The sequence below is a fragment of the Rhopalosiphum padi genome, chromosome 2 (assembly GCF_020882245.1).
Source record: "Rhopalosiphum padi isolate XX-2018 chromosome 2, ASM2088224v1, whole genome shotgun sequence".
Classification (NCBI taxonomy): Eukaryota; Metazoa; Arthropoda; class Insecta; order Hemiptera; family Aphididae; genus Rhopalosiphum; species Rhopalosiphum padi.
Genome location: NC_083598.1, coordinates 20889736 through 20909712, shown reverse-complemented (window position 1 = coordinate 20909712; position 19977 = coordinate 20889736). Strand labels below are relative to the sequence as shown.

Below are 19977 nucleotides of genomic sequence, written 5' to 3'. Positions count from 1 at the left end.
TTTTTTATTTTAACTCATAGATTTATAAAAATAAATTGTAGATTTTTAATATATTAATCAATCAAAAATATTCAAATTTATACATCACATATAGGTACAAATAAATAATTAAACACAAAATTGAAAATAATTTAACAATCAATTTATTACAAATGGAAACTTGAATTCGTTTATTTATTTATTTAAATTGTATAATTGTGCTTACAGAATTTACTTATCTATTTATTTATCACCTCATTTTTAATTATATTATATTTCAAATAAATCGTTAATAAAATTATATTTACTTACTTTTAATCATTAGGTATACATTTAAACTCTAAATAGTAAGCAGCATGCTAATATGTATTGGAAAAGTAAAGCATTACTCGACCGTTATCGCTTAATCTGTTTTTAGGTATCTTATGTAGTTATGTGTGTTATTAAAATAGTGTATAAGTGCAATAAAATAATATTATACGATTATTTTATATGATCCCTCATCGGAGTTGCGAATAGACTTTTTAAGGTACATTACTGTCGTAATTTTTATTTTTTGTCATGTCTGGCGTACGACAGGAGAGTGATATTATGTCATAAAGATGGTAATAATATAACATTTCAACAATTTATTTATTGTATTTTGTCTATTTTGAACCTCTAATGTTCAGACCACTATGGATCTTCAACATTTTTTCACAACCTATTATTTTTAAATATTAGGTTGTATTTGTATCAAAAATAAGATTAAAAATATAAACTTATAGCTGTGTTAAAACACATATAGAAACAATAAAAACAAGGCGGGTTACTCGAAGAGCAGCTCTATTGTCGTTGGTATAATAATTCCATTACAATTTTATTTGATAAAATTTATTTTGATGATATTGTATATATATTTTTTTTTAAAACTTTATTCATTATGTGAAACATTTTTTTATGTAAAGAAGAAAAAATATTTGCGGAATTTTCCTTATTTGGATATTATGTTTAGTATGGTGTTTTCATTCTCTGTGATGTCGTACTAGATTTGATAATAACACGATTTTATTTTATTAATATTAGAATAAAATAAAATATTATATTTAATCTTCAGTATTGATAAGTGCCTTATGCCTACCTGACTGATAGTTAGATTTGAAGTTATCAATATTTATGTGAACTTTATGAAATATTCACATTCATATTATTGAGAACTTTAAAAAAACAATAATATAGCTGTACTATTTTATAAATTCTATTATATTATTAGGAATGTTAGCAAAGTTTTTGGTTTTAATGGCTATTCAGTTAATTGATATAAATTAGTAAGAACGTCAAAAATTGTCATATTTTATTCAATTTTTACTTTTTTGAGATCTTTGGGAGTAAGATAATTTCTGAATTGAGTCTAAAATTATATGATCTGTTTTTAATTAAATTAAAAAGTCTACATTTTAAAATGCAATTATTATAATAATTTTATGTTACATATTTCCCTTGACGTTAGTTTTTTTAGTATCATTTAGTTTATTTTAGCCATTCCATTCAAATATATAATTATGAATATTTTATAGGTTATTATATGTTATGTTATTTTTATACATTTTTTATACTGTTGTATTTTATCAAAAGTCATTCATTATAATGACTTTAATATAGTTATTATTTTAATGGGTTTAAGAATCAAATTAAACTGATGTTACCACACTACTACATAATTTTATTTTAAGAATTTTTTTTTTGTACTTTTTTTGCTTTTTAAACAAATTTGCTTACGAGTGTCCAAGGCATCTTCCCATTTTTTTTATACCTATCTTATGTATTTAATATTATGTTTATCAATTATTTTTCCATTTTTATTACTTTTTTTATGTACCTGTTGACAAGATGCCAACAAAAACGAGAAAAGGTTTGAAGCAGACCTTTAACCACTTTTTTTTTTAAATGAGTTTTAATCAATTTTTTTTTTCTTGTATAACTCAAATTAATTTAGCAGTCAATATTATCATAAAATTGTTTAACGACTATAACAAATTGTATTTCAACGGATAATGTCGTTTATTATTAATGGGAAATTATTATAATTTAAATTATAGTAATACAATTTATTATTGAAATAAATGATTATATTTATAAAATAGTTTGACTAAAATGTGTGCAGTACTCCAGTATCTAATTATTTATTATACTTTATGTCTAAATTATGTAATCAAATCGTGTCCATAACGTAGCTACTACAATTACTAAAGATTCCATTTTCATTTGTTTACGCTCTAATTTATATTAAAATATAACACGATTATGGCCTGTATCTGTATTCGATCTTAGTCTGTAATAGATTCAAAATTAAAATATTGAAAAATGTTGTGAAGGGCTTATAAACTATAAGTGTCTATAATGTAAATATTTACATTAAAACAAGTATAATGTTAATCATTTAACATTTTAGTATAAGCACCGAAATTTAGTTTCACTAAAATACATAAGTATATTCACTAATTGTTGAAATCATTCATAAATACATTTTTATTCGAATATATAATCAGTATAAATTTACAAAATAAAATTAAAACACATTAGAAGGCGATTAAATACATTATTTCTAGTTAATTTTTCAAGCGTCCAGCCCTAGCATCTGTTATGACTCCCCATAGTTCAATGATGAAATCGTCTGTGAATCCTAATTCATCTAAGTCCGAGTTATCGATAGCTTCCGCAAAGTCCATACTGTTCAGCTTATCTTCTCCTTTTTCCCAAATTTGTGTAGCTATAAGTAAGAAAAACAACAGTAACAATAATTAGATACATGTTTAGTAAAAATATATTATCATAATTTACGATTAAAAATTACCAAGTTCAAAGTCGCTAATTCCCAACAAGTTTTCCAGAAGTTGATTGATTTTATCAATACCCTTTTTGGACTCGTCAGTCTATATAAAAAAGTTCTATTTTGTTAATGATCAAGTCTTAGTCTAAATAATTACATGTGAAATATTGTATTACCTCTTTTTGAATTTGAGCTGCACCGTTGGCTTTGAACCGTAACGTATCTTTCCCATTTCCATACGAAGCATTCTTCCCTCGTTTGGAACCCCTTGGCTCGATATTCGCTGTTTACGTAAATCACAAATACGTAATAAATTAATAAATGTAATATTTAATTTTGATAATCGTATAAAATCTAATTGTTAAAAGTTACATACAAAATCCCGCTTTAATTGGCTCTATTAATCGTAACGTGAATACAGTTCCTTTTGGAATGTCTTTTAACATCTTAGCAACTTCATAGTGTCTTCTGCCCACCATTGTTTCATTGTCTATTTTTTCAATATGATCACCTACCTGTAAAATAATATATATATATTACGAGGTTAGGTTAGGTTAGGTTATTTTTCGTATATTGGTAATCTTATGCCAATCAAATTATACATATTATTTATAAGCCTTTCTAAAACAGTTAGTGGTATATGAATAATTTTTTATTTATCAACGTATTTTTATCACAGTTATAATTAAAATTTAAGTTTACTAAAAATGACAGGTTTTTTTTTATAATAAGTTTAAAAAGAATAGTAATTAAATTTAATCTATTTTAAATTATCATACGTTTATGGTTAGAAAAGGATACGTCACGTGCAGTTACATGAAATGTATAATAAAAAAAATTTACATTTACATTTTTTTAAATATTTTATTCTTTAAAAAACTCACACTTATGTAGGAAATTTTATCAATGATGCTATTTTCTTTAATACGTTTTATAAAACAATATCCAGATCCATTATCTGTGATTGTCAGACCAAGTGCTTCGTTCGTCTTAGCAATTTCGATTTCTTTAGGTCGTCCTTATGAACAAAAAACAATATAAATAGTAAATATTTAATATTATATTAAATATTGATTAATTATCTCTATAATTAATTATATATGGTATATATAATACGTAACCTCTATATTCTGTCAATAAAGTAATCGGTTTTTAAATTACCTTTACGATGTACAAAAATAAAATCATCCAGACCGATTTGACTACCCAGAAGTTTTGTCATGTCCATTTTGTGAGTATTTAATGTGCAAAACAGAATCTATAACAGAAGTTTAAATATCTTAGTATGTTGTTTTATACAAATACCTATACCTTATATCAGTTATATGTATTAAAATATTAAATAATAAGTACATCGTTCATTTCTTAAAAATGTAAGTGCATTGATAGCCACGTATTATCGTTACTAAACTCCTATTAAATATTAGGTGTATAAATCTAACCAATTACAAACTTATGTGATACATTAATGCTTATTAATTTAGTATATAAAATATACTTTAAAAAACTTAAATGATAACTAATAATAATACTTATTTTATTTCTTATAATTTCGTATTTTGTGTGATTGTTTATTTTTACCATTATAAAATCACTACCTACTACGGAATAATATTTTTTGAAAATATGTGCTTATGAGTATTGCGGTTTCGATTCATTTGCGATGGTTATAGTCAGTCACAGATGATTAAAAGTATTTCATTACACCACAATAATGAATTGAATATTGATGGAACCGTTCCAAAGAAAATACATAGTATTAGCAGTTAAATATTGTTCCGTTGGTTGCATCTTATAATAAAAATAATTGTCGATGACTTAACGCTACAACTACTTAACAGTATACTACGTAATAAATAATGATCAACCACAAATCTATGGCCTCCAAAGTAATGTTTACACTGCAGATATTAATATTATTGTATAATGGATTCTTTTAACTATAATATATATATGTATGTATGTATGTATAATAATAATAAGCGGTCGGATTAAGATACTAAAAACTAATGGACCAGATTGAAACTGTAAAATATATTGATTTAATAACTGTTATAAAGTATAATATACATGACGATGTATAACGTATAAATGTATAATACATAAATAACTATCACTATAAAACCCGGAAATTACTCAATGGTTAAATAATCACGCGGTGTCGTTTACATTTTAGTGACCGGACCGATATATATAAATTAAATAATGTATTATGCTTGCAATCGGTCAGAGTATAGATGACACTGATGTATACATAATATTTCTTGTCTTCTTGACTAGTAACCGATATCTGATTTTCATCATTTAATGCTCTGCACATCTCGATATCCAGTCTGTGTGATAATTGTTCTAAAAGAAACTGCATATCTAATTGATATTTATTTAATGATGATATCAATAAAATATTTATCAATACTTATGAATTGTGATACCTATAATATTTAGTTAATTTATAATTAAGTATATTACGCTTCTTCATATTATTATTGTATTTCTTAGGTAGTTAGGTATTTATTTATATACAGTAAAAAAAATTGTATTTATTATAAGTTTTTCCTTGTATTAGAATATACTCGTAAACGTGAAGTTTTTTAACGTTAAATATGTCATCACTCATCAGTTACCTATTTAAAAATATTGTCCCGTTTCACCTTGGAAAAATACAATTTATATACTATCTATATGTATAAATATACCTAATTGTTATAGTATTACTCGACATGAAAATATGGTTTATCTCATTTTTAAAAAAAAATCAAAACATTTTAAATTAATTTAATTGTGTATGGAAAAAATAAATACGTACTTATTATACATTATTCTTGTATATAAGATTAATCATTTAAAAAAATGTTTGTAGTAAACGATTTTAATGATTGGATTATTACATAATTAAAAAATATGACTTAATAGTTATAATTAATACTTAATTTTTAATACATACTCATATACTTAGATGATGAGTGATAGTACAATAATTATTGTTATTATATTAAATGTATTTTCTGCTGAAGAAATGCTAGAATATTTCCAACGATTTGAAACTATTTGTTTTTAAATTAGCATTCAATTCATTTTTTCATAACCTTGAAATCAATTGAAGTGCCCTTCAGCTTTTTAAATATTAAAAAATATCATAAATATAAGATTTTATAGTGTAACTGATGTTAAATAATTCTTTGGTAATCTATAACTATAAATTATAATATATAGATATTATACCGTATGTCCATTGTCCATATTTAAGTATTTCTATGTAAACTATAAAGAAAACGTAATTTTCCTTATGATATTGTATACACATACGAACCATTTCGTCAAAGACATGTATTATAATTTATATATAAGTAATAAACAAACATATAATTTGTTGCGTATAATAATTAATTTATAGGCATACAGACACATTATGATAAAGATACGACGCACGTCAGTCGTTAAAATTTTAGTATAACGTTTATAATTTGAAAATAAATTCAGCGCACAAATAAAATGATTCGAAGAAACCGTATTTTACGCTGTTTATGTAAGTCCCTATAATATTTACAAAACAATAACAATAATAATTTATATTATGAATGTGTTCCACGCGTCATTAGTTAAAAATGTGATGGAAAATACAAGTTTTTTATGTGAAATATCAATCTGTAGGTATTGTTTAATTTTATCTACAATAGCTATTTCATCAGGTATGAATATAATACAATGTGTTACTTGTTCTCATTACAAATGGTAGTTTTATTCTACAAAAGCATGCCCTATAGAATATATCGTTGAGATTTCTTTGCATCGTCTTTGAAGATGACGTGTACCTACCCACTTTTAAACATTAATATGTATATTATTATAACTATCAAGTCATGAAAAAAAAATCATCTCCAAATAAAATAAAATGTATTTATAAAATAGGTATAGTTAAATAATTATATAGTACTCAATATACCGATGATTTTTCTTGTAATAATGTTAATTTTTAAGTCATTTTCAAACTGACAATTGGATTTAATCCTCGATAATTTTATGAGTCATCTAAGTTTTATTATATATTATATAATAAAATATGTGTAATGTGTTTGAGTGGGTGGTGAATATTATATTATTGAGTTTATATACAGTTATATATAAACGTATAAGCTTGGACTTAGGTTAATATTCATAATAATCAGCGCTAGGATTTTTATTCAATACAAAATTGAAAAATATGCAAAAATATGCATTTTAATTTTTATAAGATACACAAAAATTTAGTTACAAAAAAAATGCATTTATTGAAATACAACAGTGATTATCATAACTGATTTATAATTTTCATTAAATAGTGAAAATACGTCTATGTTACATGCTACGACTACCTAATTTTTAAATTTTCGAATATAAATGATTCTTTCAACATCATATGATGTAGTTGGGGCATATTTAAGTATTTAAGTATAAATGAATTTGTCCTGGTGTTAAATTACATCTGAAATTGTCCTCATCCGATTCGCCATTTAATATTGATACCTACATACGTTTATTAATTATGTTTATCTCTCGCCGTCGAACTATTTAATCTTTTATCGCATATTACACCATATAGGATTTTATTTATAAAAATAAAATGTATATTTGACAAAAAAACCAAGTTATATACTTATCAGTTTAATTATTATGGGCTCAAATACAATAAATACTTAATACGATCATACTAAATATGTAAATATATTTAAAATAAAAATAGTACCATTATTTTCATCAGAATAATATAAATTGTGGCCATTTGGACGTAGCATAAAATCATGCTGTTGCATACAAATCCTAGCCCTGATAGTAATTCATAATTATTGCGTGATAATTGTTTGTGGCTCATTACTCCTTAGTACTTCTTCGTATACTAATTAATAATTCGCATCCGTGAAAAAACACTCAGATCACATCACCCTCCTAACCGAGCACGAGATTTGAGGCTATCTCTCATGCCGGACCAAGAACACATCATGAACGGACTTCTAGACTGGAGGGTAAAGCCGGGTCAAGAAGTCTAAAAATGTAAAATCAGGAACTTATGCCATCAATGTATTTTTTTCTTTATTTTACATCTCATAAAATGAATTAATAGTTTCAATGTGCGCCCTCCAATGGATTAACTCTGGATATGTAAAACTTAATAAAATGTGACATTTATCATTTAATAAATAAACGATGCGGCGTCGCGAAAGTAATGCAAAAGCTGTTCTCGTGGCGCTGTCAATTTTAAACTGAAAAAAAAAGATCTACCTAATCTTCGAATTATCCTTTAAGTGAATTTTACGATAGATTAATATTTTTTCATCAACGGTATTAAGCTATTATGCTACACGAAATAAATCTATTAAGTATATTTTGTAAAATAAAATAAAATAGAATATATATTATATTATAAATAATATAACTATAATCTATACAATCTATACATATACAAGTCCATATCAATTTAATTTTTAAAGTTGAACTAGATTTTATTACTCATCATTTGTTGCTAATTTAATAACAATAAATATTATCTATTCATCTTTATTCAACGTGTTGATTTTCATAATATAAAAAAAAAATACTGTTTTACTTAGGTACAAATTTTATAAAAAAATATTTTCAAAAACTTTATATTTTTCGAGATATTGTGGTGAGTGTATTATAACTGTTAAAAAAATCACCCTGTTTATAGGTATTATCTATATATTCAGATATTCTATACTAATTTCATAAAACAATGTTTTATTTTATTGATTTTTTTTTTTGCACAAAATCATTGTTTGGTATGTACTGTATAGTATCTAAAATTACATTATTATTTATATTATATACTAACAATTAGGTCACGATATATGTTTAGAGCTAAATAAGAACACACTTTGATTTCCATTGGCAATGGGCATCCTCTGATCCGTCCTGTTTTATAATATAACGTCGAATTATTTTTGAAATGAGAATTAATAAACGCGGTAATTAACTATTACTGGTCCTAACCAGTACAAAAGTATCCGGCACATGTTGATAATGATCGGTCTAGTTCTAAAAATCACTAACCGTGCACCGTAGTCTATACATTGTATATAGCTGTATTGCCTGTATTCAAAACACGACATCATTATACAAATTTATTTTTAATCTCATTTTTTTATGAGTGTCCGATGTAATCATGGTACGAGTATATACGATATGCCTTTACATTGAAGTATAGTTATCTTTTTTAAAGATAAGTATATTTTTAACCAAATTTATTTTTTAAAATTAACACATTTTATATTCCAATAATTTACAATATACAACTATACTATTGGTATACCTATATACACATAAATACTTGTCTACTTATTACCAGCTACCATACATAATTACAAAACCGATACTAAATAGTAAAAATAAATATTAAATTGTATCACATCATTAATTTAAAACTCTTATAGACAACTTTATAGTATTAAACACAATAGTTCATTTGTAAAGCTAATTGTATACATAGTTTCGTTGGTAAATAATAAATATAAACATTTTAATAAAGGTATAATTTATTATATTCATCTTTCAATTAAATTTCAATAAAAAAATATTTATAATAATATCCCATGCATTAAATGTCGAAATAACCGTATAAAAAAACTATAATAGATATAATTACACATAATGTAATAATATAATAATATAATGTTAAATTACGTATTATCATACTCTCAGATTAATGTCTTGGCTGGCACGTTAGAACGTAGATCGGTATACACATAATATAATATATTATATATATTATTCTTAATGTAAGTGTATAATTACGAAATTTTTATCAATTTTTTTTTGATATCAATTAGATACATCGTAATTAATTCATTTTTGCTTATGTTTTTTGTACTTAATAATTAATAATATTAACTCTATTAATTAACGTATTAAGCTGATTACCTAATTAATATATCGAATTCTCATGCTATAGGCTTTTAACTAGGTACTACCTACTATTTTCTAAAAGTCTAATATTATTTGTTCATTTCTATACACTTCTTTATAATAGTGTTTATCAACCACAATTAATGTCAGTGAGTGTACATCATAACATAATATATTATAGGTACCTGCGTTTGCACACATTGTATAATAGGTACAGAGTGTATAGTCGGTTGTGATAAGTAATAATATTTACATTCCCGTGAAAAATAAATTCCTTATGTCCTTATGAGAAACATCCCGTGCATATCACGTGATATATTTAATAAGCTACACCTATTCTGTCAGCCAATATTTATTTACTAGGTAAGCATTTAATTTCAACATTAAATTTTGAAGTAATATTCTAATAGATTCTTAACCTAATTTAGAAACCTATTATACTATATTTAATATTTTCTAAGACATCTAATCATTATTTTTTATTTTTTAGCTGCAGATAGTGTAATAATTGTTTTTTGCGTGTTAACTATCATTTTTGTTTGATATTCCGAAGAAGATTTTTTTCTGATAATGTTGATGCACGAACACTAAACATATTGTAACCGATTAATAGTTCAAATAACTATTTTAAACTATTTGACAGAAATAAATAATAAGCATCTACTGAGAAAATTGTTTAATTGATCATTTATATTATCTATAACTCTATAAGACGTATACATGTTATATACCTATTACAAAAGTCTAAGTTAAATAAACTTTAATTTGAACACAAAAAAAAAAAAATAAAAATAACAGTATAATTCGTTGCAGTTGCTTAAAATTATATTTAAATTTGAAGTTTGATAATCAAAATAAATAATTTTAATAATTAATAATAATGATAATTTATAAGACATAATAGTCATTAAACTGTATCTAATAAAATATTATTAATAAATTATACTAGGCAACATATTTTAGAGAAAGTTAAAAATTACAATAAATAGCAATTTTAATTAAAATTAAATTAGTGCATTTTTTAGGGCATAATAATTATACTAGTAGTAATAAATAATAATATAAGGAAATATATGGGCTTATTTATAAACTCTTTAAGTTTGAATACATTTTTTGTAATGCATTTTATAACCGATTATCATTATAATTTATAATATAATAATAATAATCTTGCGAATAAGTATAAAAAGGATTTTTAGTTTTTTACTTTTATAGCCGTATAAACTTTTTTGTTAGAGTTTAGATTATAATAATATATAAAACAGAAGTTTAGCATTGCATTATTATAATGTTATTGTCAGAATGGTTTCATTACATTAATCATTTTACTTTAAATTTAAATACCTCATTAAAGACTACTCTTTGGAATATAATATTATTCTTTCTTTACAGAATTGTAATATTATGTTTCGACACGAATAAAATGTTTATTAACAAAGAAAACCTCCAAAAATAAATTAATTTTATTATTACTAAAGACTAAAGATTGTGTAATATTTTCTTTTTATTCCTCAATTAAATTTGATAATAATTAAAAATATAATATAACATCCACGTTATATTAGTTTTACTTCAAGTTTTTTTGTCTTTATATTCATATTAAATGTAATACCTGCATATTAATATTAGTATACATTTATTAAAAATGAGTTTTAATTTTTATACGATATCAAAAATATTTAAATTATAAAGTGAAGATTTTTTTTAAATCATTTTAAAGAAATCTTATAATTACTTTATCTACTAATATCTACCTAAAACTTAAATGGGTAATAGCAAATAATTTCTAAAGTTAAAATTAAAAATACAAATTCACACTAATCATAGTATGGCACAGCTATTCTTTACACTACACGTCACATACGTTTAAACTTGTAGACAGTGTATAGATAAATCGATTTTAAACTGTATCACAAATATATTGATACATTTACTTAGAATAAATCAAATGAAGTCACGTGTCTAGTCTTAGGGACTTTAAATTTGAGGTAATACAAAAAAAATATATTTAAATACAATTCTAACTTTTCATAGCACGGCCTTACGCGCAGATTTTCTAATACATATCTCTGAGTGTTTAATTATATTCTTTATAGTTGTCTTAAACTTAAATTTGTGCATGAAGAATCAAAAATATTTTAAAAAGATATAAAAATAGAATAGCAATTCCAGAAACCCTCCAAGATTGTATAAATCGCATATTTTCTTAAAATTTTAAAAAAAAAGTAGCTGCATGAATTTTTAAATATTATTTTATATTTCTTCTTATAATATACCTGTTTATTATGTTTAATATTATGCTTATAATATCACTAAAAAACATTAAACATTAGTCTGACCTCCATTCAAGGTATAAAAGATCAATAGGTGATTATATAAATTAATAAATTGGTTCTACGGCGGAAAAATGTCAGCAAAAATCTCGAAAATAAATTATAAAGATCTTATTTTTCATGTTTAATAGTATTTTTTTTTAATATAATTTTTCTAGCCATTAAAATATTAATATTATTATATTAGCTTTGTTATATTTATCTGAGTAATTACTTAATAAAATTTCTAAATGTGCTATAGAATCCACCCCCATTTTACAATTATTTTCATATCATACAAATAATTAAAATGTTTACATTTTACACAGGTGAAACTATAATTAATATCTAATATGTAGTAACATTGAATGTAAAAAATAATAATTAGGTATACTAATAATAATAATGTACCTATAAATATTGAATAATGAATATACGTAAAATATACGTATTGTTGGGAATAGTTATGTGAGCACATGTATTCGGATTATGGATTATTATTATATTTTTTAATGTTTAGTTTTTTTAAAGTATAGGTTGTAAATGATAAATAATTTTAGTTTTTAAATTTTCATATAATTTGTTGAATATTTATTACCCAATAGTGAAGATCTGTAGAAATAGATAAACGTTACAGTAACGTGCAGTTAGCAAGTGTGATGTACGTCAGTTTACAATGGTCTTATCTGTTGTTCCGCGAACACAGGAAAAATATGATTAAACTATTGCATCACTTGATGATCTCAAAGCACGACATACAATTATTTCACTAAATGAGTCTCAGATATGCATTTAAATCCAGATATAGTAAAATAAATTGTTGGGGTAGTAAATTTTTGATTGTTATAAAATGTATTATAGATAACAGAAAAATCTTTTAGGTATCTATCTATCTATCTAAAAAATTATAATTTTATCATACTATAGGTAATAAATATTATGTAATGACAATATTATAACCTTTGATTATAAGTTATGATGGAGGCCGATTTTTTAAACTGAAGTGATAAATATGTAAACATATCACTGGGCAAGTCTTGAGTCTTTTGAAAAACTCAACAATCAATTTGGTGGGTAGTGTATAATTCTTCGTGAGGAATACCTAATTGATACCTGCGACTAAATATTGAGTTTAACGATATCTAATGTTAATTTATTAAAATTATATTTTTATAATGTTTAATTTAAACGAGATATTGATGATCCTATTTGATATAATATTAGTATTAGTTTATATATATTTTAATAAATTAAATGTATTGATTCGAGAATATAATATTATATGAATATTACACTTAAAGCTAATAAAAAATAAATTTATGGCTTGATGAAATGACAACATTTAACAACCTGGTTTTCAAACAATACATTCTAAAATATTACTAATGTATTAGTATAAAGTATTTATGAATAGTCATAATATGTAAAACCCATTTAAAGACGAAACCCAAACTAATTTACCACAACTTATTAAAGCCTTTTACAGAGTGAATTATAATCTATTCATTTTAAACCTCAAAACCTATAGAATGTACACTTGGTCTTCTTTTTTAATTAATGTCAAATTCTCAAACCATTTTGTATGAAAATTTCGTTTTAAATAATATTAACGTTGTTGTGTCTGATGTCCCAAGGTGACATGCCTTTATTATTTTTAATTTTGATAAATAGTGTGTCTAATAGATCAGAATACAATAGATTTTATTGCTAGCAAATCAATTTGAATTATTTAAATAAAATCGTTGTTATATTTATATTATAGTACCTACTTTTATTATGTATATACCTACCTAACCATCATATTATTTTACTTGAATTATAGTGATTTTCATTTACAGAATATATTTTAACTGTTATCTTATTATATTATACATTTTAATTTATTCTTTAATAAGTTTTTTTTGTTTACGTGACCTTTTAAATTATAAAATATATTTATAATATCGTTTTAAATTGGATTTATTTTTAAAAAGCAAATGTTTATTTTGTTTTTTCTTAAGAATGAAAGGTCATTCCTATAATAGTAATGGTGTTTACTAAAGGTAGGGAGTAGTTACTAACTCTTTTGATACTAATTTTTAAATACTTCAACCTTCTTATTATTATTTATTTGTAAATATTTTTATTCATTTTTTTGCATATTTGTTTTTATTTTATAAAACTAAAAGTTTTTTTTTTCATTTTGTGTTTAATACAATACTAGAGTAACTTAAGTATATTTACTATTGGTAGGTATACCATTAATATTTTAATTGCACTTTGAAATGCAATTTATTATTTAATTAGTTGGTATGTATAAATTAAATATTATCAGCATTACGCATTTTAGGTTTAATCCATCATAGAACATCAAACTTTGATCAAGCTCCTTGCTTTTTAGCATTGTATATCTATATCTCATTAGTAATATGCATATTATTCATACTATTGTACTCAAAAAAATATTAAACAAATTGAAAATGTCCAAAAACGGTTTCCCTCTTTTGTTGGTTATGATTTTAAAATCAAACACTTCATACATGACTAAAAGAAACCGGTTTATGAAAATTTAATTTTACAACCAATAAAGTATGTATGTTATTATGTTAAAAGGAAAGTATTAAACATAAGGTTCATTAATAATTTAGTTAAAATAAGATAGATGCAATTCGTCAATTAAATAAAGTCACATTTCGTGTTCCGCAGTATACCATTAACTAATTACTTATATAATGATCCTATTCAAAGAATAATATTTTTTATTAATTTAGTCATTTAGAACCTAATCTCTTAGATTTTTAGTCTAAAACCTTAGTGATTATCATGTGTTGGAAAATCTTAGTCTTAAACTACTATAATTGTTACTTGCTTTTTTCATTACTCATGTATGCTACTTATTTGCTTAATATGCATTTTAAGTTCTTACATTTTTACTTACTTATTAAATTTATAAACATGTTAAGCATACCTAAATAATAAAACAAAAACCAATCAGATTTTGTCATTATTATTATTAATTCATCATGACTAACGTAAATTACTTTAAATAATTTAAGATAAAGTGCTAAATGTTGTAATAATTTAAATCTAATTAAACTAAGTAAAAAAAAAAAGTAATTGAGTTATGAAAAAAAAGTTAGATACCTATCTAAAACAAAACATAAATTGTATAAGTATAATATTAGGTTAGGTTAGGTTCATCAAACCTAATATAACCTTTTATCCAACAAATATTTAATGTATTAACTGCGTACTACAATTTTGAGAACTTATTTAATAGAACGTATTAAAATTCCAAAATATGTCGCATCGGCCAACGTCTAATGAGCATTTTTATTGTTGTTATTTAACAATAACAAAATGTTTTGTCATCTAAAAAATGTTTTATTTTTATCTATTTATATTTATTTATGCATTAGTGGCTTAACATCATAGCTATATATCTTATACACATCATTTATCATGTAATAATCTGTTATATACAACATACCTATATAATATTTATATCGATTTATCAGTTATTTATTTTACTTCTTAGTCCAAACTCAAATTATAAATAAAATAGGTACTTCGTTGCAGTTTAAATAAAGTCTGATTAAATAAAAGTTGATTACTTTATACTTAATTTCAAACCTATGTTTGTTATAAATACCTATAGGTATTGGCTTGTTGATAAATTATATGAAAAAAATATATACATTTACTATAAATGCTGTGTATAGTACGATTAAAAACCTGTCTACAGTATAACTACATTAGGTTAGATGGGTTATTAACAAAATGAAAAATGATTATTTATGACAACTCAAATGAATTGTTAAGAAAAATATGAGAAAAAATCACGTTATAACTTGTAGGTAGGTGACTTAAAACATTTACGTTTATTTTTCATTAATAATTCATGATAAACAAAATAATTCATAACAGTTGTTCAGTCTCGTTTTTATACAACTGTAAAAATTCGTAAATATAAATTATTGATACTGCTGTAAATTGTAATGTACTTATTATCAATATACACTCATTACTCATGATCATATACATTTTGATATTCTGTGTATCCGTGTGTTTATAGTATTAATTAAATTATATTGAAATAAAATGTTTGGTTTTTGTACATCTTTAAACGCGAATATGCTTCATTATTTATTTTTTATTGAGTGCACACATTTTGTTTCTAAGATTAAAACAAATAGTTTGTAGTTCGATGAATATTGAATGTATATTTAGATACTACCCATATAAATTAATTTTAATTACAGTCAATAAAATACTGTACTAATATAAAAATATTTTTCTTAGTTTATTATGTCTTAATAAAATCATGAGCTTTGTGTTACGTAATCTTTAAACAATTATATTTATGCAGCAATAAATACTGCATAAATCAACATATATTCAACAATAACAAATTTTTTACAACTTTCTACGCCTTGAAAATATCTACAAACTCGACCTAGAATTCAACAACACCTTATCTTGTTTGACAGTAGCATCATTAACACGGAGAGAATGTTTATAGTGAAGAGATCAAACAGCAAAGCAAAAAAAATATTACAGGTATAGCCACAAAAAGAAATGTGAAGATTTATATTGACTTTTACAAATAAGGTACGCAGTCACACAACTTTTAGAATATATTAATAAAAACTATCTTTGTTAATTATTATTTTAGAACTCGATTTCTAGACAAGTATTATTAATATTATTGTATACTTGTTTAGAAACGAATTGGTTAATTTCTATGAAACCTGAACAATTGTTAAAATAAAAATAATAATAAGTAAGACCTGGATTTTAAAGTGAATTATTTTTTGAGTCTTCTATAAGTACATAATTCATTTTATGTAACAAATACTTATTTCAAAAGTGAAACTTTTATTCTGCATTTTTTTTTGCTTTTTAGATATTTTTCTAATTTTAATATATTTTTTATTATTTTATAAATTTTTAGTGCATATACTCGTAAACATTACACAATCTTTTAGAATAAATTAGGAAATTCAAAATATTATGTAAAGATATATTGTTTTCAAAATATATTTGCTTTAATTGGTTTTTGGTTTTTTTATCCATTTTAAATATCGATTTCAATTCTTCTATATATTAATGGAATAATATCAATTATCATGTATGTAGTAACTCACCGGAACTTAAACAAATAACGAAAGCATCTAATTGGAAAGTTGAAGATACATCGTGATCACATTTATTTACAGGATAACTACCTACTGTTTAATGTTTATTTATTGTGCGTGTCTATATGTTATTGTTAAGATAAAAAAGTGTTAAAAATGCCGTAAATCAAAAAGAAAAATCCTCAATAGTCGACTCCACTTACTTCGCCCAATTCTGAAATCAAAGTTACCCTTCCACACAAAAATAATCATCTACAAATCCTTATTACGGCCTATCTGGGCTTATGCTATCCAAATTTGGGGATGCGCTAAACCATCTCAAATTCGTACCCTCCAAGCCTTCCAATGTATCACTCTCCGAATTATCTCTTCCGCACCTTGGTATGTATCAAATTCCACACTCCAAAATGACTTCAAAATAGAAACAGTAAATCAATTAGCCACAAAACACTATAAAAAATTTCACTCTAAATTACAATGTCACTTTAACCCTTTAATCGCTGAACTTGCTTCCAACTCACTTCCTAGTAACCCCCCACGCCGCCTAAAGAGAAATTGGTGTCGTGATCTATTGAATGATTGATGGTTCATTCCATTTAATTTAAATTTAATTTATATCAAGTCAATAATTAATAAATAATTAAAATTAAAAAAATTAATTAAAAAAATTAAAATAACGTTGGGTTCTATCACTGGATGGCCTCCCTCCTCATGTGTTCATGTTGTAAATAAAAATTGTACGTATGTGTGCTCAAATTTGCTTATTATGCCTTATTGTAGCATAGATTGTAAATATTCTAATAATAATAAAAAAAAAAAAAAAAAAAAAAAAAAAATGCCGTAAGTTAAATCATCGTTAGGTTGAATAGTTGTGTGTCTATACAAAACTTTTGGTTATTTTTTAAGGGAATAATCAGTTCATTTAAGAGAATTTTTTGATAGTTTCTAGAGCATTTAAATCTGAATCCTAACAATAAGTTATACTACAGCTTATAATTTTAGTATCGACTTTTATTTAAAATATCAAAATACATTTAATTTAAATCGTAACGCGAAGCTCCGCAAGTACAATGTCGTTCAATATTATAATACACTTTCAAGTTTTCTATAGAACTCAAGCGGTTAGGTTAGGTCAAACGTTATTGTTTTTTTAAAAAAAACGTTTCAAGTATAGAACAATAAAATTTAGTCTTTCAAAATCATGAAAAAAAAAATTAATAACTGCTTTAATCTCGCGCAGTCTTGCGTCATATATTCGATATTATTTAGTAATAAAATACTATTTTTTACGAAGTATACGAATATTATATTAGATTAAATACGACATACCTACACGTTTATAGCATAATACACCGTAATAGCTAATTTTGAAACAAATTTGTGCAAACGTAAGTTAAGTCAGTCAGTGAGTCAGTCATTGAGTGAATATATTATATTGCGCTGTAGATGACGCATAAAAATGATAAAAGTGTGACGAAAAGCTATTTTAAATTCTTAAATCTCCCAACGTTTTCCAATCGGCGAAAATTGCGTTCACTATTTATTGTTAGTGTTTATACTGCTGTAGTGCGTAGCTGGGGGATTACGCGTTATGGCCAATGATTCCGGTGTCCCTTTAACCGGAACGGTATTTGTTCTCTCCACCATCGCGTTGGAAGCATAGCGCATATAGCTGTCTTCCGGTCCGGAAACTCATAAACGCCAATTTTTAAAAAAAAATTACATACATATACGTACTACGTGTAAAGAGCTATGCTGAATACGTGGTGTATGCCAACGAGATGACAAAATCAAAATAATAACAATGTCATTCCCGACCGATGATTAAAAAATTACAACTTAATGAAGATGCGCACGTACAATAATTAACGTATTAATTGACGGGATGGATGGATAGGTCTGTATATTGAGCTTACTTCATCCGAAGGAAAGTCATAACAGTCGGCCACCCTCTGGTACAGTTCACGGACGTTGGAGAAATTCGATACCAGTCCCGTTGGACTTCCTTGGGCTTGTTGGCAGTGGAACACCAAGTTTTGTTTCACTTGATCGTCGTGTTCGTTGTGCTTGTTCTGCACCGCGGCCGGTTCGTCCTTGATCTTTTGCACGGTTTTCCGGTTGAACAAAGGCATATTATATACAATATAGGTACCCGAATATTATGATAATATCAAAACGGTATAGAGGCGCGGCTGCAATGGCCCCGCGCGCACGTCAAAAAAACAAAACACAGACACTCACGCGAACAGGCACTCTACATTCGCGTCAAGTCATAATAACTATATGAATTTCGTATCGAACACAACGTGTTATGGTTAACCGTAAATCATATTTAGGTACGACACAATAATTGATAATTTTTTCAAAACTATATTTTATTATTATAATTACGACAACGAAGGCAGTGTTGTAGTGACTGCGAACACGCGTACGCCGTACAGACGGTCTGCCGCGCGACTGCGACTAGCTAGGTATATTATTATTATTACTACAGTCGGCTACAGTCCGTCGGGCGATCGCTGCCTAGGTACCACCATACGCGCGGCAGGTGTTGAACCGTGTGGAACGCTCAGAACAATGTATATATTGCAGGTATCTAGGTATATTAATCTATCTCCAGGTGCGTGCGCGTATTTATATTATACTTGGTACCCATGCCCCATATGTCTATAATATTATACCTATTACCTTGTATTATGATTATTATAATATATCTGTATAGTTTCGTGGTTTATACACGCGATATATAATATAATATACCTTGGGAAAAATTAATCGAGAAAAAAAACAATTGATTCAACACGAATCCACCGATTCCTCGTTATATCTACAAATTCGAACGATTTAAAGTATTTTAAATGTT

General features: G+C 24.9%; 1 protein-coding gene across 1 annotated transcript; it reads right to left on the bottom strand.

Annotated features, from left to right (window-relative positions):
* Positions 1 to 2460: 2460 nt before the first annotated feature.
* LOC132923317 (PDZ domain-containing protein GIPC1) lies at positions 2461 to 19662 on the bottom strand. The gene is made up of 7 exons (XM_060987227.1): positions 19031 to 19662; positions 3950 to 4046; positions 3673 to 3806; positions 3165 to 3303; positions 2965 to 3071; positions 2813 to 2891; positions 2461 to 2728 (listed from the first exon to the last, which is right to left on the bottom strand). The coding sequence occupies exons 1-7, from the start codon at positions 19244 to 19246 to the stop codon at positions 2568 to 2570; spliced, it is 933 nt and encodes a 310-aa protein (XP_060843210.1). The 5' UTR covers positions 19247 to 19662; the 3' UTR covers positions 2461 to 2567.
* Positions 19663 to 19977: the final 315 nt, after the last annotated feature.

Bases quoted from the DNA above. Each gene is read 5' to 3' on its own strand.
- LOC132923317 (XM_060987227.1), bottom strand. From the start codon at position 19,246: ATGCCTTTGTTCAACCGGAAAACCGTGCAAAAGATCAAGGACGAACCG. The intron at 3,807-3,949 runs GTAATTTAAAAA...TTTGTTCATAAG, and splicing joins TATTTTTGTACATCGTAAAG to GACGACCTAAAGAAATCGAA. The intron at 2,729-2,812 runs GTAATTTTTAAT...TCTTACTTATAG, and splicing joins AATTAGCGACTTTGAACTTG to CTACACAAATTTGGGAAAAA.